Source organism: Pipistrellus kuhlii, unplaced genomic scaffold (genome assembly GCF_014108245.1).
Source record: "Pipistrellus kuhlii isolate mPipKuh1 unplaced genomic scaffold, mPipKuh1.p scaffold_m20_p_8, whole genome shotgun sequence".
Lineage (NCBI taxonomy): Eukaryota > Metazoa > Chordata > Mammalia > Chiroptera > Vespertilionidae > Pipistrellus > Pipistrellus kuhlii.
The window spans coordinates 20,898,169-20,923,143 of record NW_023425584.1 but is presented as its reverse complement, the minus strand read 5'-3'; the positions used below and the strand labels follow the sequence as shown (position 1 = coordinate 20,923,143).

At 41.6% G+C, this 24,975-nt stretch overlaps 1 protein-coding gene across 2 annotated transcripts in view; it reads right to left on the bottom strand.

The window, feature by feature from the left end:
• PPP2R2B (protein phosphatase 2 regulatory subunit Bbeta) overlaps nt 1–12,060 on the bottom strand; it is a 355,769-nt gene extending 343,709 nt beyond the window's left edge. Inside the window, exons 1-2 of one of the 2 annotated variants that reach the window (XM_045576478.1) lie at nt 11,925–12,060; nt 11,731–11,808 (exon numbers count right to left, since the gene is read on the bottom strand). In XM_045576478.1, coding sequence (XP_045432434.1) covers nt 11,731–11,808; nt 11,925–11,934 — 88 coding nt within the window. In that variant the 5' untranslated portion in view covers nt 11,935–12,060. The remainder of the gene's footprint in view (nt 1–11,730; nt 11,809–11,924) is intronic. The other variant, XM_036425348.2, reaches the window with a different exon arrangement.
• Nucleotides 12,061–24,975: the final 12,915 nt, after the last annotated feature.

Sequence of the window (24,975 nt, the reverse complement as noted above, 5' to 3'; positions counted from 1 at the left end):
TACTCATTATTTGAGTCCTGACTCAAATGCGACCTCTTTGGAAAAGCCTTTGGAGAACAACTGTCTAAAGGTATCATCCCCACCCCCTGCTCAGCCACCACATTTATAGTCTTTACTCGAGGCCTGGTGCACAGGATTTGTGCATTGCTGGGAGGTGTGGCCTGTAGGGATCAGCTGCTGTGGGAGCACCACTCATCCATGTCAGCCTAGTGGCTGTGGACCTGCCCTCTGACCTGCTGCTCATCCTGGTCCGCCGAATGGCACTCTCACTGTGGGAGCACACTGATCACCAGGGGGCAGCTCCTGCATTGAGTGTCTGTTCCCTGGTGGTCAGTGTGCGTCATAGCGACTGGTTGACCAGTCATTCTGGTCATTCCATGGTTCGGTCGCTGGGATTTTATTATATAGGCTAGCCCATGTCACCCTTTGAAGTTACCTGGTGCCTCTGTAAGCTTGTGGTTTTCATTGCCCATCTCACCCGCTAGAAGGTCAGAGACCTTGGCGATTTCAAGTGTTGCTGTGTTTCCAACACCACCCAATACATATTCGCTGAATAAATGGTTAAGTAAAATTCAATATTCTTACCCCACGACACTATTAGCTACCTCCTCTTTCTCCTCCTCCTCCTCCTTCTTCTTCTTCTTCTTTTTTTTTTTTTAGAAAGCTCTACCCAATAAATTAAAAATAGACATGCTGGAGAAAAAGGCATAAAGCTTACTTGAAACCTTGAACACAAAACCAGGAACCACCCTGCAGTGTCCATGTGCTTAATTATTTATTCTCAGCTTTTAAATTCCATTAACAAAAACACAGGCAATAAGTGAGATGATGCTGAGCCTGCTTAATTAACAACATAAAGAGAAAACAAAAGTCAAGTAATCTCACACCCCCCAGACCCCAGCTTCAAGGCGGTCCAGGGGAGCTTGGCAATGGACTTGCCTGAGCCAGATGTTCTATGTAGAGCAAGCCAATGGCTGCCTCCCTTTGCCCAGTGGTAGCAATTGACTTGGTTAAGCCACCTGGGCCTCTTCTTCCTGTAGTGAACACTGTTGTTGGACAGCTGGGGATTGCTTCCCATTTTTTTACTGCAAAGTCCAGATTTTATTGTGGTGTCCTCCACTCAGAGATAGCAATCCTACACCAAGCTTGGATGCAAGCCAATGTGTGTAAACCACTTTGGCTAATCCTAATTTCCTTGTCAACGTTGGTTTAGAAGTGGGCCTATGACTCCGACTGAGGCCAAGGGTACATGTATATAAATTTGCTGGGGACATTTGGGGGGGGGGGTGTTCCTTGTTTTGTTTGTTTGTTTGTTTGTTTGTTTTAAATCCCTTCCCTGGGTATTGCTGTGTCTAAGTGTGATACCCACAATAGCTGTGGTTGTTTTGAAGCAAGATTGAGATCCCAAAGGCAGCAAGGCAAGAAGGTGGAGAGAATCTGAGCCCATCATGCTGTTCTGCAGCAGGAAATTCATCAGCTTTGGGAGGGCTCTCTGCTTCAGGAATTATATAAAAATGGGATTAGTGCAATGACTGCTTTACTGAGCTCCTTGCTTTTGACCTTGGTTCCTTATCATTCATGCTTCGAGAATGTTTTATAATCAGTGGCTCTCTGCCTCATTCAGGTAGAAGTGCTGCTCCTTCCTGCATCCACCTGCCATCATCTTTCTGTCTCCATCTCTCACAACTTCTCCCTTTGTTTTCTCAGCTAAAGCCACACTAGCGTTCTGTGTGTCCTTGAGCTCTTGCTTCAGGGCGTTTGCAATGCCTGTTACCCCTACCTGCAACTCTGTTCCCCAGATACCAACATGACTTGGTCTCTTGTCTTTTTCATAACACTGCTTCTGAGAATTTTTTTTTTTTTGCATGAAGTCTTGACCATATTATTTAAGAGAATACCCACACTCCTGCACCCTCTATTGCCTTAGTTTCCTCCTATTTACATCTTTATATTTTATATTTTACTAATTTATATATCTGTTGTCTATCTGCCCCCGCTGTTGAACATCCAATGCCTAGCACACAGCAGATGCTTAGAAGATATTTGTGGACCTAAGGGAGGGATAATAATTCTTTGACGGTTCCACATATTTTGAGATGCATCTTTGTGTTGCCGCTGAAAGCATGTTGAGTGATGGATTTCTCTGTGATCGGTGCCCTGTGACAAGTGCCCTGCACTTTCTGCCACGTTTGAAATTCGCAGTCCGTGCTTCTGGAATAGAGTGCTTCCCACCCCAAAGCCATCAATCCATGTTGTGTAGTGGAAGGTCCTCGGTAGAAAAACCTCTGATCCAAAAGTTTGGTTTCTGTTCTCTATGAGACCTTGGGCAATTTTAAATGATATCTATTTATCTTTATCTCCTCATCTCCATGAGGACTAATCTATCTACTATCTGTGATATCTAAACTATCTCTTTTGTATCTACACTGTGTAATTATATTCTGGTTATCTCCCAGGGGACTTATTATATAAGATATCAATGACCATATGTGTTAAAAGTAGAAATGTACTATGTATATTTTGTAATAGATTGTCTTGAATAAGCTCTTTTATTCTCTAGAAAAACATTCATTATTTTATTCATGATAGTTTTTGTTTAGTTTGTTAACATTAATTACTTACTGAAGGCTACATTCATTCAAAATATACCCACTGAGCCCTTACTCTGTGCCAGGCTACTTTAAAGCAGTGCTCTGTCACCATGGCTAAGAAGGCAAATGCTGAGGTCAGACAGGAGTGTGACTGGGGTGAGTGGTTAAAGTTGCTGAGCCTCAATTTCCCCCATTGTATTGTAAAATGAGGTAAAGTTGTCTCATATCTTATCATTGTGTAAAGATGAAATGAGAGGGCACACTAAAAGCTGTATGTATGGAATCTGGCCCAGGGATGCTTGAGGAAATAGAATTATCATTATTGCTATTCTACCGTGGTCAGGTAATATGCAGTTCTTTCCAAGATTCTATTCACAAAGCCTCTCAACATCATCTCAAGGTAGCCCAGGGAAGATGAGTAATTTGCCTAAAGGAATAATTGAGCCCTAAATAAAACTTGGGTCCACAGCCTAAAATGCCTGGCTAACTCCTAGTTCTTGCTTAGGTCTTGAATTGGCTGCCAGCTACTCTAGTAGGCTTCCCCAGTTCCCACCCCTAGCCCGCTGCGCATTGGGTTGGGTGGCTTACTCTTTTTCTGGCACTTTCCACACCCACACTGGATTGTAACTGGCATCCACTTGTTGGTATCCCTCGGAAGAAGGTAAATACTTACAGGAAGGGAGCAACAGTGTCTTGTTCACCCAATCTGGTGCCTGGCACATAGTAGGTGCTTCATCAAACACGTTTCAAGTGATTGGCATTAGGGCAAAGGTGAACTTTTTTTCTTCCTTGGCTTGGGAATGTTTCCTAAAGCTTACAGAGAGAACAGGATGTCTGACCTCAGCACCATGCACAGAACTTGCTTCTGTCCCCCATTTATGCCCCCACACTCAGATACCCGCAAATTCCCATGCCCATATTCCCACCAGGCCACCTTCAGAGCACAGCAAGCCCGCAGCTCTCGTATCAAGACATCCTCCACCACAGCCCAGAGAAATGCTTTCATCTCCTGGCAACTTGCTCATAATCAGACCAATTTTGCTTCTAGTGGCCTGGAGCCCCGTACAAAGGAAAGTGGCGGGGAAACCCCTTTGTAGACAACAGGATGTAAAGAGGAGATCACGGCTTCCTTCTGGAAGGCAGCTATGCTCACCACTATACCACCAACGCGGACACGGCTTCCTTTTGACACACAGAGGAAAGCTTTGCCCTGGCTCCCTTCAGTGCCTGGGTAGTATGTTGTACTCTTTGGCATTCTGCTTTCCTTTAAAAACGCACAAAATGTGCTCAGATGTTTTATGGGCTCTGCTCTCGCACAGCCCTCTGAGGTAAGGAAAGAAAGAACAGAATTTCTCACTGTCTCTCTTGGATCAACTGGCCTTAGAATTATTTGGGGGATACCTGTGCAATTAGCAGGCTTGCTGACGTCATCCCAGACCTTCTGAATCAGACTCTCTAGGGCTGGGCCCTGGGAACGTGCATGTTAACATGTTTCCCAGGTGAGCCACACGCACAGTAAGGTTTGAACCCATTTGGCGATCTAAGGTCACTAACTGGGTTGCTGAACCCAGCTTGAAGTTAGGGGTAAGTTGCCTGATGAATAACCCTATGTTGGTGGCTTGAGGTTGTTATTACAGAAAGCTTCTACCCCAAAAACAAGAGTGTTTCTTCCTAAAACTGGAGTTCTTATCACAGCCACCCAACAACATGCAGAGAGAGCGAGGCAAGCGAGAGTCCACCTTCTATCTCTAAGTCTAAGATTTGTGGGGTGACATTAAATCACCCAGTGCCACTTACGTAGCATAAACGTCTAAGAAAGGTTATTTGTCAATCGCTGACGTTTTTCTATAAAATGAGAAGGTCATTGTCTTCACACTTGCTTTGAAACAACTGACCCATATATTTCTTTTTCCGGTGATGGCCAAAAGTCACAATCACAGAAGGAAAGCTAAAAAATGCCCAGATTTCCGAAACAACCGTGAAAAGATCAGATAGCCTGGCCAATGTTTCTTAAAAAAAAAACAAAAAACACCAAATTTTTATTTATTTCAGAGAGGAAGAGAGAGGGAGAGATAGAAATATCAATGATGGGAGAGAATCATTGACAGGCTGCCTCTTCTACGCCCCCCCACTGGGGATGGAGCCCACACCCCGGGCATGTGCCCCGACTAGGAATCAAATCATGACCTCTGGTTCGCAGGTCGGCACTCAACCACTGAGCCATGCCAACTGGGCCTTGCAAATGTTTTAGGTAGAGGTCTCCTCTCTGCTAGGAGACTACTCACCACCATCAGCTTTTAGTTTGGGGTGCACAGCACGCACCTCACATCACAACCAGATTGATATTTTTCTCTCATGAGAGAACTGAATCAATACAAGACCCTGTACTTCCTGGGACATGAGTTACGTTTTCAGCAGGAGGGGAAGAAAAGAAGGTTATGCCCATGGAGCAACACAGAATACATATCACAGTTATTTCCTACTATTAAGATGACATCAACTCTATTGACAGAACTGCAGAACATGGAATTATAGTCAGAAAAAAGGGAAAGACTATATGCTGTAGTTGAAAAACAAACAACCATCACCCACCTAAATCCCGTCAAATAATTCTGATTTCTTCCCATGTGCAGAATTGTATCCATATCTGAAGAAATTGTATGATGTCCAGAGCTGGCAATTTCTAGTATGTGAAGCGCTTCTATGCTGACATAGTATGAAACTTCATGAGATGAAATCATATATTATGTGAAATGTACATGCGAGACAAATCCAATGCAAGAATTGCACATGGTGAACCTTTCCACATGTGTCTTCCAAGAATTAAATATGTGAACGATCCCACCCACAGCAAAATACCCAAAGCTTCGCGCCATGAACAAGGGGTCTGTTGGCTGCACCAACACGGTCTGCATGATGGAGGTGACCACGTCCAGTTCACTGGCTCCAAGTACCATCAATGTGCTAATGCCCACGCCATGCCCCCAATTTCTCTCTCCCTCTCTCATGTTCTCTCTCTGAAGAACACACACTCATATATATATATATATATATATATATATATATATATATATATGTATATATATATGTATATGTATATATATACACACACACACACACACACACACACACACACACACATATATATATATAAATATATATTTATATTTATGCTCTAAATAAAGCTCATTATTTTTCTCCTAGAAGGAGTTCAGGACAGGCCACCCCAAAATATGCTGTTTTGGTACACTGATGATTTAGAGCTGAAAGCACTTGCAAAACAGCAAATGCAGGGAGAGGCTTTCTCCGAATTTCCCCATTACCTGCCTAAAGGAATGTCCTCTAAAAGGAACTCAACGGTCATAAATTCCCTCCTCCAGGATTTCATCAAGCGGGAAAGATGGACTTTTACGCAGAAGAGACTAGAGGAGACACCTCACCCAGACAAACTTTGTCACAAACGATCACATCAGCCATCACATTCATCTTTCCTAAAACCACTGGCTTTCTTCCAACAGGCCTACTTCCCTCTTTCCTTTCCCCTAGGGATGGTATGTAAGCTCTCAAATCTCATTGCCTTTTTGAGTAATCACTTTTCTTTCCTGTGATGCCTCCATACATGTAAATTTAAAAAATAAATTTGTATACCTTTTCTGCTGTTAATCTGCTTGTTGTCAGTTTATTTCACAGACCCAGATATCAAACCTAGGATAGAGGGGATGACTTTTCCCTTTAACATCCCCAAATATGTGTCTTTCCCAGGTTTTCCAGTCCCAGTAACAGGTGCCCACAGACCACCCAGGTGCTCAAGACCAACACCAAGTGCTGTCTTTATTCCTTACTTTCCTTCCCTCCATGATCCAGTCCATTGTCTCCACAATAGGTCTGCAGTCCCTGCTTTTCCTTTCATTTGCGCCTTCTCCACTCAAACAAAGCCTTGGTGTTTCTTACCAGAATTCTGATAAGAACTTATTTTAATCTTCAAGCTCCTTCAATGGCAAGTAGCCCCAAAATTCTCAAAATAAATTCCGCCTATGTAAAGTGACCTAAAGGTCCTGTCCAGTCAAGCCCTTTCCCATCTCTCTATCTCTTCCTCACACCTAACTCATGCCACGCTGGGCTCTTGTATGTGCTTAGAAAATATCACCTCTTTTCCCTGGCACTAGGCCTATGCAGTGCTCGTTTTATTACTCCCTGCAACGACCCAGGTAGGGTTCTTTTAACGCTGGCACGTTCCCATCCTTCAGGCCTTGGCTTAGGTGCCATCTCCTCAGAGAGGTCTTCTCCAATGCCCCGCCCTGAAGTGTCCTCCTCCAAGAATCTTCTGATGCCATCCTGTTTGTATCTGTCTTAGTGTTCATTAACACCTCAGAGGTCTTTCTACTTTTCTACCTTGTTGTTGTTGTTGTTGTTGTTGCATCACCATTGCCTGAAATGCGCTGACATGACTTCAGTTAGGTCTGGGCGGCCCAGCAGTAACTCTTCCAGGCCCCAGCAATTGCAGTGGCCCGGGATGCAGAGTCTCATTTGCTGTCATTCAAGCACCTTACAACCTGGGTCCCTCCTACTTCTCCATCTTAGTCTTTCACTTTGATTCTGCAGGTACACCTCAGGGCCCCAGCAAAATAAAGCCCTTCCTTTTTCTGGGTGTGCAAACCTCAGGACCTTTGCACATGCTATTCACATCACTTTAACTTATCTCTTCTTTATGTCTCAATTTTTGCTTCATAAAATTTTCTGAGAGTAGTCAAAGAAGTGTCAATTATGTAAAAGTGTCAAATCAATATGTTGTATACCTTAAACTCATAAAATGTAACATGTCAATTGTATCTCAATTTTAAAAAAGAAGAAAGAGAAGTGTCAATGAAAAAGATACTGTAAATCCAGATTTTAAATGTCTTAGATTGAAGAGTTTGAGAAATGGGTTCTATTAAATATTATAGTGAATATGTAAGTCATTAGTCTCTCTAAAAGAACATTGATGCTTTGAATTTAAAAAATTAACTAATTGTAACTACTGAACATTTCCTATGTACTCTGTTGTTTAAAACATCCATACATTTATATTCTTATAGCAGTTCATTAAGATAGATTTTATTATCTCAACTTTACATATCAGGAAATAAAATCATAAAATTTTGCAGTGACTTGCTTTGTGCCAATAAGGAGTGAGGCCAAATTTTATTGTAAAACATGTGCTCTTGATACTCTACCATAATAGCTTTCCTGGGTAAATGCAGATGAGCTATTAGGGATGTTCCTAAAAGTATTGTTATAAATCTTGAAAACTTGAATAAATACATTAGGATACCTACTGTTCATAATATGAAAAATGATCACTATATGTTGTTAAATGAAAACATCTATTTACAACAGTATTTCCAGGATGACTCCACTTTGGTGGGAGGAAAAAAATCATGTTGATTTTATTCATTGTAAACTAACCACCCCCTTTCACAGTATCAGGTACATAGTACTTATTTGTTGACTGAGTTAATTGATGAATATACATATAGTCAAGAAGGTAGAAAAACATATCAAAAACTTTTACCACTGTTGATTGGTTGTGGGATTATAGTTAAAATTGATTTTCTGATTTTTAAAAATTATATTTGAAACTTTCTACACTGAGAATATATTATTTTAGTTGTCAGAAAAGGTGAAAAATGTTTTTTTTTTAAATAAAATCATTTAAGTTCTATCTTAACTGCCTTCTTTCCATTAAGTCCATCTTTGTCCCCCCAAATATATGAAATTTCTACCTCCTCTGTATTCAAAGAACTATAGTCTATTGTCAAGTTCTTCCTCTTTAGCTCATCTTGCCTTGAATTATATTTATTTATGTATTGCCTTATTACTATGACCCAATTGCTTTTCCCCTTAAATGGTGCATTCCTTGAAAGCTTAAACTATGTTTTATTTATCTTTATAACTCTCATTTTCTGGCAAAGTGCTTTGGGTGTAATAAGCCTTCACTAAATGTTTATTGCTGAATTCATAGTGTAATTCATCTAATGTCCTACAGAATAGTACGGGATGTGAAAAATTCTAGCCTACTAATTGATACCCAAGACGCTCATTAAAGTAAATTAGCAGTAACAGTGCCACTCTAAGTCTATTGGAACCTGCAGCAAAAGGAAAAATAAATCAGTAATCCTAGTCTTGTCTCCTAGTCTTAATATTTCGATATTTTGTTCATCATGGATTCTTTGCATAAATTTTGATTTTTTTAAAAAAACGTTGCTTTAAAATATTTATCTTTTTGTCATGTCACCTATCTTATTCCTGCATTTATAATACAATTTGTGCATCTTATAACAATCCAGAGATTGTTTAGTGTGTGTGTGTGTGTTGTTTTAAAAAATTCACCTAGCCCTTACAGCCATCCTAAGGGATACCTGTACAACTATGAACATCTTGTAGACAAGGAAACTTAAGCACAGAGATGTTAAGTGACTTGGCCAAGGCCACCATCTGGAAAATGGTAAAATGGAATGAGAAAGTTAATAATACAAATGAGTAAAGTTGAATAATATTAATTGACTCTGATCAGTATAGAAAACCAACTTAGGTAAAGTAGGCCAATTTAAAAAAGAACCTAATTTTTAAGAACCTTGATTTTTACCAAATAAAAGTCATTCATTCATTCACTCAACAAATACTCAACTCCCATTGGGACATTATTAGTGCAGGTTCAGTAATGTCAGGAATCTAGACGCCAGGGGCAATGTGTTAGTTTCCAACCTGATCCTCCCTATAAGCACATGCCTAGCCTTATTCATCCACTTTGAAGTGGTTTTTCCAATTCAGCTTGATTGTCACTCTGACTCTGTGACTCAACTTACAGTTAGTTCAAACAGGCTACTTATTAATCTTGTGCAGTAAACATTTAAACCCATGTTCAGATCATCCATGAGGATCATCTGAGAGCATGTGTAAAAATTCAGGTTCCAGGGCCCCATTCCAAACTAAATGAGAATCTCTGTTTTCAAAACAATACTTTAAGGGCTGGAGTTTTGAATCCTATAGACTGGGGTTGGAACTTAGCTCACCCATTTGTTAGCTATGGATATTTTGGCAAAGAACTTAGCCTTCTGTTTATTTATGTGTTTCAATATCCTCATAGGTAAAGTGGAAAAAGAGATTATCTCTCATAAAGTTTTTTGAGAGGATTAGAGTGAAGATCTAATTATAATGATATTTTAAAAATATATTTTATTGATTTTAGAGAAGAAGGGAGAGGGAGAGAGAGAGAGATAGAAACATCAATGATGAGAGGGAATCATTGATTGGCTGCCTCTTGCATGCCCCCCACTGGGGATTGAGCCTACAACCTGGGCATGTGCCGTTGGCTGGAATCGAACCTGGGACCCCTCAGTCCACAGGCTGATGCTCTATCCAAGGAGCCAAACCTGCTAGGCTTATAATGATATTTATAGTAGCTTACAAATACTGAGAGTACTTACCAAGTGTCAAGCACTGTGGTAAATGCACTATCTATATTACCTTAATTTATCTTAAGCATTCAGTAAGGTGCTCACCATGTAGTAAGTCCTCAACTGATAAGAGCTATTGCTGGAGTAGACCTTCAGAATCCTTACAGTTGGTGGGGAGCCAGTCACAAAGGCAAGATTTAAGTCCAGCATCTGAGAGTAACTGATACCATGGACCAAGTCATCTAACCTGGTGGACCCCAAAGCCAGTCCTCAGCATCAGAATTGTCTGGGTAGCTCATTAAAGCACACTGTGTCATCCAGGTTCTCAAACCTCTAACTCAGTAGTTCTTGAGGGATCTGAGAGTCTCTATTGCTTAAGAAGCGCAAGTGATTTTGGAATTGTGCCCAAGATTTAAAACAACTGATTGACTTGAGCTTCAGTTTTCTTAAGATTCATGAGGTTAGGGAGTAAGTCATTCCCCGCACCCTCCATCTGCATTTTGAATGCATAGGACAGTGCTATCATATAAAGTCACTAAAATATATCTTTGGTTATATGAGAATCAAATGGGCCTAATAAAGCCTGCTCTGCCTACTTTGTAGGGGCTTTATGAGGACCATTCATTTATAAAGCTCTATTGATAGAGCATCTGAAAAATAGATGTCATACAAAAATATAATGTTATAGGCTTACTCATTAATTGATTTTAGCGGGCTTTCTCCCACTCTTTAAATATAAGTCATTTGGTTTGGGGGGTATCTGTTATTATTTATTCTAAGAATGCAGATAAAACATCTCTTTCGAATTACTCAAAACAGTTTTTGCTCAAATTATATTGTACTCAGAATTACAATGCTATAGAATGACCCCAAAGTCTACATGCATGTTTGCATGTTAGTTTCCATATTAAAGTCGAACTCTGTCAACTGTCCACCTCCTCACACATTAAAATTAGTTTTAGACCCATCCTATACCACATCTGGTATCAACACCCACCACCAATGCGGAGAACTCTGTTTCAGACAACCTGTACCGCATCCCACTAGAACAGCTAAACCTTGATTTAAAATGCCCAGAAGTGCTCTTCTAGTTCCTTCCCACTGCCTATCATTCAGTTCTTTTGAAATGCAACATCTATTGAGGGAGTCATAGAGGTTTCCAATCTCAGACTTATAAAGGAAGGAAATGAAGAGAATTAAAAGCAAGTTTTTTAGGAGGAGAAACGGAATGCATTATCCCACGTAAAGCATCCTGGTTCTGCTTTATCTGAATATCTCCTGAGAGCCAGAAAGGCAATTATATGCTGACATGGGACGACCCAAAGTACATATACGTTATATGACTAGACTAAGTTCTTCATTCTCCCTGTGTGCTTCATGTGAAGTAGCAAGTGATCTTCAACTGAGAACAGAGGAAGAGCTTAACATCTCTCTGACTATCTTGAAATGTTTGACTCAGAGACCCTTCTAAACGAGACTCACCTAGTTCTTGGTCTCTCTCTCTGCAAACCTATTCCTGGGAAGTTCATCTCAGCATAACTACAACAAACTTCAACAGGAACAAAGGGCAGAAAGAACTCCTACTGTTACTCTGGAATGTGTTGTGACTTACATTTATGGACACAATGCTGACACCTCTCAACTCTGGACCCAGCACAGACCCCAAGGCGGCAAGGAGAAGGGGAAGGAGGGCTGTTGCCTACCTTCTGTGGCTCCGATCTCGATAGTGCCTTTCACCTGGCCGAAGCACCATAATCTGTCCTGGGTGAGCGTCTCAATTCCTGAAAGCGACACAAGGAGACACCTCAGGTTAGGTAAGGGTTCCCCATGGTTCTTAAAAGGCCGAGAAGGAAAGAAACACAGAGCGTGATGTGTTTCTAATAGGAGACTTGCACACCAGGGATCATCTTGCACAGAGGAGACTCCAGGGAGAATGGTCGTCCTTCCTGTGCCCTCACGGCTCTGTCTCCTTCCTCTGACCATGCCAGGCCTAGTGTGAGCTGGAGCAATTGGAGTGCGTCCCCTTCTCAGTCCCTGGCAGCATCCTAGAGCAGCTCCAGCGGGCAGGCCCGCAGTCACCGCCCGTGTGACTGCCCCTTTTCATGGGAATAGTAATGCTTGCGATTGTTTTCCTTCTGTGCTGATGGGGAGGAGAAAGAAGCAGTTCCTTAGAGGGGTGAAAGGAAAAGAAAGGCAACATTTAAAAAACAACAACTAGTTTCCCAGCTTGCATGGCTGAATGGCCAGCAAGGGGTCAGATACTCAGAGAGCTTCCATCTCTCTTGTTCCCTTCTTGACTGCTTGCCAAAGGCAGTGCTGACTGGAGAGTGGAGGAAAGCAAAACGAGGTTGGAGGTGGGGGCGGGGTGGCTAACACGGGGTTGTGGGGGGTCAGTTGCTGACAAATGGAGTCTATTTTATTCCATGGGGATTTCTGTTTCAAATTTGAATTAGACCTTAGCAGGTTTAAGCTTTTTGGCTTATTATAACTTCTGGTTTCTACAAATATTGCATCTAATACTAATATATATACATATATATATATATATATATATATATATATATATATATATATTTAATAAGACATGTCTTCAAGTTGAAACGGTCCTTTTCAGAACACTTCTGGGTGGTACTGGTGCCAGTTTGCTTCTTAACAGCATGGAGGTTCTCTTTAATTCTCCTAGGGTTTACAGGTAAGGGGAATATTACAAGTCAAATGTTGGGAGAAGGTATAAATTTAAGAATAATTACATTAGTAGAAAAATCAAATATCAAAACCAAATTGACCCTTTAAAAACATACACAGATCTGAGCAGCCCTTCTCACTGGCAGCACAGACTTCTATGGAACTCCTGTGCGGAAACCTTCATTCATTCAGCCCCTCAAGAGCAGAGCTGCTGCCCATGTGCATTCCCGCTGGTGTTGACAGCACACTGTGTGGAAGTAGCACAAACTGAGACTCAGCAAGTCTTGGTAACACATGGAAATTATACTTAGGATGTGGCAGAGCTGGGATACCCACACAAGCAGTCTGAATTTCCAGTGTGCCCAGCTCAGCCTGCCCATGAAATCCCAGGATCCCTAGAGTGCCCAAATTAGCCTGCCCATTCAACAGTGAGGGCCCTTATGCTCAGAGGGACTACACAGCTTGAACTAGAGTCTCACTGGGAAGGCTGAGCTGGAATACAGTTCCAGATGTCAATTATCACAGCACCTATGTCTCCTCTTAGACTACCCAACGCTAACATTTCCCAATAAAGTCAGCATCTGGAGGGAGGACAAAGGCATTTGGCAGCATTTATTAGTGCACAGAAAGACCACATCTACAGTCCCACAGCTGATTCTTTCTCATACTTGTTGCTCTGGCCTTGGGTTTCAGCATCAGACTTTATTATTATTATTATTTTTTAATAAGATATCATTTTTGCTGTGAGCTATCACTGGCCCTCTTTAAACTGCCAATTCTGCCATTGAATCCGGAACTGCATCTGTCTCATAGGGAACATTGGCTACAGATGAGGTCCTTTCTGGTTTTTGTTCTGGCCCAGTTTCTATTACTAGTTATGACTATAGGTGTAGACTTCGTACCTACAATCTCAAAACAGTACTTTCTATAAAGTAAGCAGACATACACAACTCTGAAACACACACACACTGAGCAGCTTTAAATATGAGCCTATGCAGAATTCTTCACAATTGCTTCAGGGACTTTAGAAGGAATCTTGTGTGAAATCAACCCATTTCATATTTGAGAAACCAAGTCATAAAATTATAGACTTGCTGTGAGCCACGGAGCATGGGATCACGTGACTGATATACTGTCAGTGAGAACTCCAACCCCTGGATATGGTTGCCTGGGTCTGATTGATTATGAGTATGAGAGACCAAAGCAGCCAAAGTTTTGTCCGTTTCTTGTCCAGGGAAACCTCTGATTAGACCCAGTTTCTGACTTCTACCACCACCATTGGCAAATGACTACATTCATGCTGTAAAGAGAGTTAGGACCATGCCTGCTCTAACCTACAAGTGCTAAGCATTGGCTCAAAATACACAAATGCCTAAACGGGACCAATGTAAAGGAGCACAGCTGGCTAGGCAGAGGGTGCTTGATGGAGCTGGCACTTGCCCTGAGTCCTGAGCTGGTGATCAGCTCTAGGATAGGGATGGTGAGCCCTGGAAAACCCAGACCTAGCTGAGACTTGCTCCGGGGGATTTCAGTTCAGCACCATCAGACTGACAAAAGAAGCCAGCAATCTGGTTTACCGTACTAGGCCAGTGGTCGGCAAACTTATTAGTCAACAGAGTCAAATACTAAAAGTACAACGATTGAAATTTCTTTTGAGAGTCAAATTTTTTAAACTTAAACTTATTCTAATGCCACTTCTTCAAAATAGATTCACCCAGGCTGTGGTATTTTGTGCAAGAGCCACACTCAAGGGGCCAAAGAGCTGTATCTGGCTCACGAGCTGCAGTTTGCTGACCACGGTACTAGGTGAAAACTCCAAATTTTTAAAACTTGTCCATCAATTAGAATTAGAATGCTCTCTGGCTTACACAAGACAGAGAAAACATACCACATCTGCTGGCTGAATGTGGTCTTTGTGCCAACAATTGGCAAACCTCTGGCTGGAATGTTGGAGCTAAAGGCCACATGAGAGACCGCCTTGTCCATCTTTTCCATTGGGCAGGTCAGGAAGCAAGGCCCCAGAGGGGAAAGAAATCACTACAGGGTAGTGACTTTACTTCAGACTCCACAGTGACAATGCTATATTCCCACTGACCATCAGGCTACCTCTCATGGTGCTGGATTGGTGAGCTAGCTGTCTAGATTTAATGAATGCCCTTTAGGGACGTGTATGTGATGGCTAAAATGGATAACTGGAAGAATTAGCTGACATCGTGGAGGAATGAAAATCTGTTTCTCTTAAATTATAGACCTTGACAGCTTCCCTAAACCCCAGTGCCAAATGACACTCCGGTTGCTATGGTAACGATGTCAATAAGGAACATTGTCTACCAGGAGGCCAGTGCAGATCCAGTGGCTGAATATCGCAGAAGTTGCTCATTCCTCTCTCCCCCCAACGATGGCTCGGCAGGTTCTGAGTCTCACTACTGAAAGGCCACAGCCAGTTCACCAATGACATATGCCTAGGATCATGGAATAGCTGATTTTTGAATCTGGTTGACCCTTGGAGATCATTTAGTTCAATCGTCTCATTTGAAAGCAGAAGACACTGAGGCCAAGTAGAGAGTTAACAGCAGAGTTGGAGCCAGGTCCCTGAGCTCCTGGGCCCAGCACAGGCTCTCCCTGCAGAGCCCTGTGGAGCTGAGGCTGGTCTTTGTGCTGCCTTTTCTGAGCCAACTGGGCTGTGTGGACACAATGAATAGAGGGTGTGACACATAGCAAATAAAGCTCCTTATTGATTGGGAGGCCACTATAAAGAATGATTTTCATGGACTTGGCATCAGCTTCTTTCTGCAGAGAGAGGGGGAGGGAGAGAGAGAGAGAGAGGGAGAGAGAGAGAGAGAGGGAGAGAGAGAGAGAGAGAGAGAGAGAGAGAGAGAGAGAGAGAGAGAGAGAGAGAGGGAGGAGAAGAGAGAGAGAGAGAGAGAGAAAGATGGAGAGAGAGAGAGAGAGAGAGAGAGAGAGAGAGAGAGAGAGAGAGAGAGAGGGTGAGGAGAGAGAGGGAGAGAGAGAGAGAGGGAGGGAGGGAGGAGAGAGAGAGAGAGAGAGAGAGAGAGAGAGAGAGAGAGAGAGAGAGAGAATCCCTGCCTAGAGGAATTTTCTCTGAGGAGAATCTCTTTTGCAATAGGCTGTGATACAGGCTGTAGATGTATATTCAACTACATAGAGAGAGCCTACAACTGCACGATCCTCTGAGTGTGTTGCTGTGTGGATACTAGGATCACTTGAGTCAGGCACTCAGTGTGAATGGCTATCGTGTTAAAGCACATGCGCCACTGGGTGTAAAAGCCTTCCTGTCTGGGATGCCAGATCTCAAAGAGGAGAGACACAGCTGCTCCAGAGACAGCTACAAATAATGGGACTCCAGATGGAATAAAGGAGAGCGCTTTATTTTTTACTCCCTGCCTCAGCACCTTTTATGCATCACCTGATTAAATAGCAATTGCCAGTGTTAAAAGTAAAGACAGGTCACTTATATGTCCTCAACTTGCCAGTGAGCTTGTGAAGACCTGGGATGGCAGGGAATATAGGTATGTCAGTTTTTTTTATTTTATTTTATTAATTTTTTTATATTTTATTGATTTTTTTACAGAGAGGAAGGGAGAGAGTTAGAAATATCGATGAGAGAGAAGCATCGATCAGTTGCCTCCTGCACACCCCCTACTGGGGATGTGCCCACAACCAAGGTACATGCCCTTGACTGGAATTGAACTGGGACCCTTGAGTCCGCAGGCTGATGCTCTATCCACTGAGCCAAATTAGTCAGGGTGGTATGTCAGTTTTTTAAATCAAACTTTTCCTTTGCACTGGAATAAATTGACCCTTAAGAAATATTACAGTGAAATCATTATTGGATTGATTTTGCTGCATTTTATTCACTGAATCATTTCCATTGGCAATTAAGAAATTTGTTAATTGGCTGGACTGGCTGTCACAACAGTTCCACTAATTAACTTGAGTCTTTTTTTTTTAACTTTCTTCTAGTCTCAACTTAATTTTTGAATGCATGTAATAAAGTTATAATGACAGGGTTTTTTTTCCTTCATTGTTCTTGTCTTCTAATTCTAACATCTGCCTCAGTTCTGGATTAGTTTCAGTTTATTAATTTCTCTACTCATTAATAGGTTATATTCTCTTTCTCCTTTGTATGGCTGGTCTTTTTTTTTTTTTTTTTTTTTTTTTTTTTTTTTTTTGATGTAGCACTGTGAATCTTACCTTGTTGACTTCTGTATATATTTGTTATCCTATGAATATTTTTAAATCATTCTTCAGGGAGGCAATTACATTACTTGGAAACGATGTGATCTCTTCAGGGTTTTCTTTAAAGATTTATTGAGTGGGACCAAACTCAGTTTAGTGTCGGGCTAATTATGCTTACTCTTGAGACCACACTCAGCTGTGTAGCTTACAGGATGTCCCATGAATTATGAGATTGGGGGGGGGGGGTGAGAACAGGCACTCCTTCTGGCCTTTATGAGCATTGGGTACTGTTCTTCTGTTCATTTTCATCCTCTTTGGTGATTGCTATAATTCTCCACATGTATCACCTATCAGTATTCTGCTGCATACTCTATGTGGAGCCCCTAAACATCTCTGGAGTTCTCTTTCTGTGCTGATCTCTTATCTCCAGTTCCTGATCCTACAAACTCTAGCTTCCTTGGTCTCTCTGACTCTCAGCTCCAACTCCTCAGCTCAAGGAATCTTCTGGGATCTGCCTGCAAACCCCTTCTTTCTGCCATGGCCTAGAAACTCCCAAAGCAGGAAGCTGGGGGCAGCTATGGCAATGACATCATTTGCCTGTTTCTCAGAGATCCGTGTCCTTCATTGTCTGATACCCAATGTCTTGAAATCCATTGTTTCATATGTCTCATCCTTTGGGTTTTTATTTGTTACAGGAATAGGGTAAATCCAGTCTGTTATTCCATCTTAGTCACAGAGCCAAGCATCTCACTTCAGTAGATCTGCAGTGAGCATTGATCTGATATCTGGACTGGGTTTGCCTGTTCCTCCACTCTTCTTTAACCATTAGATATTTTCTTGTACATAACTAGTCCTTAGTGAAAAACAATAACAACACAGTAGGCTTTGTTTGCATCCTACACTATTTTGCCATTTTATCGGGTGCTTTCAGAATTATTTTTTCTTGCTTTTGTTTCCATCCAATTAAAATACTCATAGGACTCAAGACATTCTTGGTTTCCCAATGTGACATCCTCACTGCTGTGACCTCCAATGTGTCTTTCCTGAGTACCTCTCCCTCAGACAATGTTCTCTGCAAAAGGCAGTATTAAACTGTGAAACCAATTGCCCTAAGCCACAAGTTACTAATGTATTACTTCTTTTGTTAATATATTTTACTGATTTTACAGAGAGGGACAAAGAGTTAGAAACATGAATGAGAGAGAAACATTGATCAGCTGCCTCCTGCATGCTCCCACTGGGGGTCAAGCTCACAACCAAGTTGCATGCCTTTGACCAGAATTGAACCTGGGACCCTTCTATCCACTGAACCAAACCAGTTAGGGCCTATTGCATTACTTTTAATAGTTGTGTAAGAGATTCTTTAAAAAGTTCTTTTTAAATTAAAGTATAAATTTAAGTCACCTTACAAGACTATTTCTGGAGACAATAAATATTTTGTTTCTCATCATATCATAATTTCCAGTTGACTAGAATATTTATTCCTATAGAAATATCTTTGAAATTACATGCACAATCAAAATCATTTATAACTAAGTTCTAGCTTCTAGTAAGACTGTTATTTATATATCAAAACCCGGTTCTGGTAGCAGACTATCTCTTCAGATAGTTAATCACACTCCTTTCTATTTCTCTCTCCCTCCCTTCCCCTTCCCCCCTCTCTTTCTCTCTCTCTCTCCTCTCTAAACTTATGGTAAATGGTATGTGTCAGGCATTCCTGATTGACTATACAATATCTATGCTTTCTTTTTACCTTACTAACAGATTCCTGATTTTGTTCATTGCTACACACTGCACTGGTGTTAAAAACAAAACAAAAACATACTTGTAATCCCAGACTCCCTTGCAGTTAGGGCTGGCCATGTGACCCCTGCTTCTGCTAAGAGTATTTGGAAACATTTTTGTTCTCATGTTACAGATGCTACTTTTTTTTTACTCCTCTTTTTTTCTTTCTACAATAGTATGTGATGATGAGAGCTAATACAATATTCTGGCCTTCCAAAGAGACAGGAAGACAGAGTCCTAGGGCCTGGTGTTTTCAGTCACCGAAACAACAGAGAAACTGCCTGCCTCTGGCTTTTCATGTTAGAAAAAAATCCAACTTAATTTGTCGAAGTCACTGTGTATTCAGTAATGCTGAATTGAATCCTTCATACACCAATAGAGGAAGCAAAGTTATCTTTGCATAATTACACAATCAGTTTTATTTCTTAAGCAATAAAAACCAAATAGCCATTTTTAGACTTTAAAAGGTAAGTCAGATCAGAATCATCCATCTTACTCACCTTCTGGCTCACTACTTTCAACCTTTAGCCAAAATGTCGGTATCAAAGCACAAATAGCACTATATTATTCTTTTTTTAAATTGAATTTATTGGGGTGACATTGGTTAATAAAATATATAGGTTTCAGGTGTATAATTCTATAATTCCTTATTTATACATCTGTTTATAGACTCTAAATTCTTAGAAGCCAGGACTTATATCTTATATATTCTTTCACCTTTAAATTAAAATAAAAGAAGAAGCCTTTTAATCCCATGGTGGAAACTGTTTCCACAGGGGGAAAAAATCAGTGCTCAGATACATGATATGGTAAGCAAGCAGGCATGAGTCATAACATAGGGCCAGCATTTTGTCACTGTACCACTGTCTAATTCCCTATAATACCGAGAACATCATGTGGCCCTACAAGGAACAAAGTGTCTTCTAGTGTCCTGAAGAAAACATCTTCAAAGTACAAAGAAAAAGAAGCCTTGATTGATGCTTTTGTAAATACTCCTCCATTTTCAGCCTATAATTACATTTCACCAAAGAGGGCAATCATATTTAAAAATATTATGCCAAGTGAAATATGCCAGTCAGAGAAAGACAAATATCATATGATTTCACTTAAATGTGGAATCTAATGAACAAAACAAACTAACAAAGAAAATAGAAACAGAATCATAGATATAGAGAACAAACTGAAAACTGTCAGAGGGGAGGGTTGGGAGGCTGGGTTTAAAACAAACAAACAAACAAAAACGGTGTAGGAATTAAGCCAAAACAAAACAAGACAAAACAAAAGCCTCATAAGACAGACAATAGTCTAGTGATTACCAGAGGGAAATGGAGAAGTTAAAACTATACTCCTGAAACCTATATAGTTTTATCAACCAATGTCACCCCAATAAGTTCAATGAAAGAAATGTAAAAAAATTAAAAATAGCTAACATACTTACTACATTGCTTCACTTAAAATGTGTGGTGAATTATAAAGCAGAATGGCTACCCCCCGGTTCCCTTTTCCATCACATTTGGACACTGATCTTGATCGTAAAGGAGGAAAGGTAATACTGAAGCTGGCCTCACAGTGCTTGTAGTCTGTGGACTAATTTCAAACAAGGTTGAATTGGCTTTAAACTTGTTTCATTCTCTCTTGTAAAATGAGATAAAGGGAGGAAGAATGTATGTGAATCTGACAGTTGGTGTCATGATTGCTGACTAATGTTTCTGTCTTTGGAAGGGCTCTTAAAAGTGTCATCCTTCCTTTTAAAGATCTGTTACCATTAAACTGTCTTCATTTGTAATTAAGGATCTACAGAGTTGGGAGAGTTCTACAGTAAGAGGCAAGCTAAAAGAAAACTTTGTGAAGAACAACTGTTCTTTGAGATAGACCCAGGCCAGAACAGAAATTTCAGCAACAAAAATCCCCTCAGCTCCTCCTCCATGCTCCAAAGCCTGCCAGTTCTTGAAATAGGCCTTTGGCCATCCCTTATTGTGGGGCTGCTTCCTTATCCATCCTGCCCTGCAGGATGGATTGTCTTGTGTGCTACATTCCCTTAAATTCTTGATGTAAAAAATCTAACTGTCAAATTACAGCAGGTAAGGTAGGGAGATATGGGAGAGATAAGAGATCAACCAAATGACTTGTATGCATGCATATAAGCATAACCAATGGATGCAAAACTCTGGAGAGGGAGAATATGTATGGGAGTGGGGGGGCAATGGTAAGATATGTACACATATAATACCTTAATAAAAAAAAAATCTATATATATAAAAGGCTAAGCAACTGGCTGACCAGCTGACAGCTATGATGCACATTGACCACCAGTGGGCAGATGTTTGACACAGGAGCTGCTGAGCAACAGCAACTTTGCAGTGTCCTCTTGCACTCTGGGACCCTTTGGGGAATGTTGGAGAGCTAGTTTTGGCCCAATCCCTGCAGGCCAGGTCGAGGGACCCCACCTACTGGAGGGACCCTGCTCACTCCACAGACCCCCTTTGAGCCCCTGCACTGCCTCAGGTATAGCTGGCAGGGGAGAGACCACAGGAAGCTGGCTCCAGGGCATGTCTAGCCCATCTCACCCAGTCCTGCCCTGCCAGTCCTTCTAATTAATTTACTTTCAATGTGCATGAATCTGTGCACCAGGCCTCTGGTAGATAAATAAAGCAGAATGGATAAAAGCCAAACAAAAGCCTGCTCATTTAATTTTGTTTTCTGCTGTGCCAATTATCTACTCATCATTTGCCTTGGATCTGGAAGGTATGGTTTCCTCTGGCCCATGGGATCTGAGACCAACAGGAACCAGCACCAGGTCAAATTGGATTTCTTCTCAGGCCTGCACAGAAAGGTCAGACAAGTTATCAAGGAATGAGACTCTCAAGTCTGAGGTACTGACAACAGAAATTGATGAAGTATGAGATCTTATTTCCTCCTGAAGACTTTGCAAGACCATCTTGGGGGGTGGGTAGGCTATGATGGAAAGGACATATAGGATTCAGCCCAATGGGAGTGGCAATTTTGATCTTGTAAGTTATTTTGTAATTTTACATATTGGAAGTCATTCTATACAAATCTACAGACTTGTAATACCAAGAAAGGTTACTCATGGTGTGGAGCCTAAAGTCTGTTGAATAGATCAGGGAAGTCAGGATTAAAAAGCCCACCTTTCCTGGGAATTGGGGATGGATTTCCACTCAGGGTTTTCACATGAAAGTTGCATTTGCAACCCTTCATTTGAACAGGCATGCCTAGACCACCTAATAAATAATACACTTGTGTTATGCTTATGAAATATGCAGATGGAGTCCACTTTGCAAATAAATGCCTTGAAGAATTTTTTAAAACTTCAGAGGTAACCTAATCCTAGTATTGGCTGTACTTGTATCTGTGGGTTTTTTATTTTATTTGGTGACAGCTGCCATAAATTCAATTAAATTATATGGCAAATGAGGTTTGGGTGGTTGTTTTTTTTTCTTCTCACTGAAGGAAGAAAATAATCAAAAAGTTGGCAAGATGGAAAGCAGAGAGCACATTTGCACACAGGGTAATCAAACAACGTCACATCAAAATGTCACGGAGGGAAATCCAGCCAAGCAGGTACAACCTTATTTATCCTTGTCCTTCACTCCCTTCCTGAACATTCTTTCCTTGCTCTGGAAAAAGGTAGATGAAGCAAGAATCTGCAAAGTTAAAATAATGCTCTGACAGCAAGCGCAAACAGAAAGCGAAAACTTAGAATCTGCAGGCATGAAAAATACTGCAAGGGACAGTCATTTAAAATGAGTTTCAGGATCCTCCAGCAGCCCCTGGCAGCATCACAGAGCTCAGTATGCTTGCCCAATACTGGCTTCTTGTACACTGAAACTACACATCGCCCCTAGTAGAGCCACACACAGAAATGCATGAACATGACCACTGAATTCTCTTCACACATTAGCCATGTTTTTCTATTCTTAGAGCTTCTGACTATCTTTTGAGGTTCTGCTTTACGTTGGACACCAAGAGAAGCAAAACTCATGGAATCCTCACAACAACCCATTAGATTAATTGATTCTAAACAAAGAAATTAAAGCACAGAGAGGTTAAGGTTACATGGCTAAGGGTAGCAAAGCTGGATTCAGAATTCAGGCCTCCCTCCTCATGACATCTCCCATAGGTGCCTCTGTTGTGAAAGGCAGATGGAATTTCTGCAACCCAAATTCCATCCTGCATGTATGAGAGACACTTGCTGGCTAAAAGGAAGCACCCGTTAGTGATGATAGATTAGTCAATTAAAATTTTTTTAAAAACTCTACCTACATACCAAGGACAAAAGGAGGCAAGAAAAGGCACATTGAAGAGGTAATGCTGTGGGTTCCCTTTTTGATGATCTGACTTTCCCCCTCTGGTGCTTCCTCTTTGAGATCACACAGTTCCCACACATGAGATGACATCTTCTCTGGCTGGAACCGAGGTCACTAGAATGTCTCCTGAAACAACCAGGTGTGGGGAGAGCCCCCAAATGACAAGAGGCTCACCTGTTGAACTAACCCATTGAACTAGATTCAGGAGCTTCCTCAGGAAGGGAGGTGCCTAGGACAATGCCACTCTGCAGGGCATAAGCTACCTTCTGCCAACTACTATTTTGTGCAAAAGAAGATGCACGAATAATAAATAGTAGGAAGGACAATGACATCGGCAGGAGGGACAAAGGAGTTGAATGTCATTAGGATTAGGCCATTCCCCCCACCTTTACAGCTGGTGTGATGCTATTGCTTATTGCATCATTTATTCAACCAGTCAATTATTCAACATGTGTTTATTGAGATCTGACTATGTCCCAGGCTGTGGAAATATGGAAAGCAAGTTGCTTTTCTCAGACAACTTTAATTTGAGGAGATGGGAAAATAGACAATAATGAAATAACTAAACACATGATGTGCTAAGTATTGATAAGTTCTATAAAGTAAAAAGAAGCTGGTTGTAGGGAATAAAAAGCTACAGGGGACACTAGTTTATATAAGAAGCTCAGATAAGCCCCTTCTAGCAAAGTGGCATGTGAATGAAAACTTAAAGTGAGTGAGTGAGTGGGCCAGATAGCTAGGAGGGGTCATTCTAGGGAGAGGGCACAGCCTTTACAAAATCCTTAAAGCTGGTAAGTGCTTGGCGTGTTGGTGGAAAGTGGGGCACTAAGGAAACTAGTGTGGTTACAGAAGGGGAATACTAGGTAACAAGGACAGAGTAACAGATCATATAGAGGCCTTAAATACCTAGGACATTGCCAGGACTTCTACCTTATACTTTGAATGAAGTGAGAAGCCACTGGAGGGTTTTTAGCAAAGAAGTCACCGTGGCTCTGTATAGAAAAGAAAACAGGACAGCAGCCATTTAGGAGGCCAGTGCACCACCGTAATCTAGGGGAGAGGTAGGCCAGAATGCAGGTAGTAGAAAGTGTTGAATGTTGGATATGCAAGAAAGCTCGTCACAAAGTGCAATGTCAAGATGCTTTTGGCCTAAATGATGTGGAAACATGGTGTCTTCGTTAACTGAGATGGGAAGGAACAGGCTGGGAAGTGTTTTGAATGTTATGCTTAGATGCCCTTAGATATTAAATAGGCATTACATACTATCATCTTCCTTTGCTATGACCCTGTTATTCTACAACTATACAGTATTATTTAACAAGAGGCCCGGTGCACAAAAATGCATGTGTTGGCTATGAGCACACAGCCCCACCCCCCCATTGCCCTGCCACCACCGGTGGCCTCCCTCTATGGGAGGTGACCCACAGGGCAATCAGGGGATGGAGCCAGCTGGTGAGTAGCCAGCCCTGCCCCTTGATTGCCTCTCTGCCACTGCTGGTTGCTGCTGCCCTCAATCGCCATCCCCTCCTTCTAACCACTGGCACCCACCTTGGCTGGCCTGGTACCACTTGTTTGCCAGCCCCGCCCCCTACCCACCAGTAGTTACACTGTTCAGTCGATTTGCATATTAAGCTTTTATTATATAGGATAGGATGTGTAAATTTGATTGACATCTGCCTTCTCCACTGGAGTGAAGTCTCTTGAGAGCAATGGCTATGTCTATTTCTCTCCATTATATTCCTAGAACTGAGCACAGTGCCAGACTTGCAGCTGGCACCTGGTAACTAGCAAATGGATGGATGAATCAAAGTGTGAAGGAAGGAGTGAGTCCTCCCAACACCTCCTTGTGGTAGGGACTGGGCCAATGGAGACTCTGCTTCCATAGGCCATCTGGACCAGGTTGAAGGGCCAAAGAATTGCACCACTGGAATGACCCATGCAGATACCACC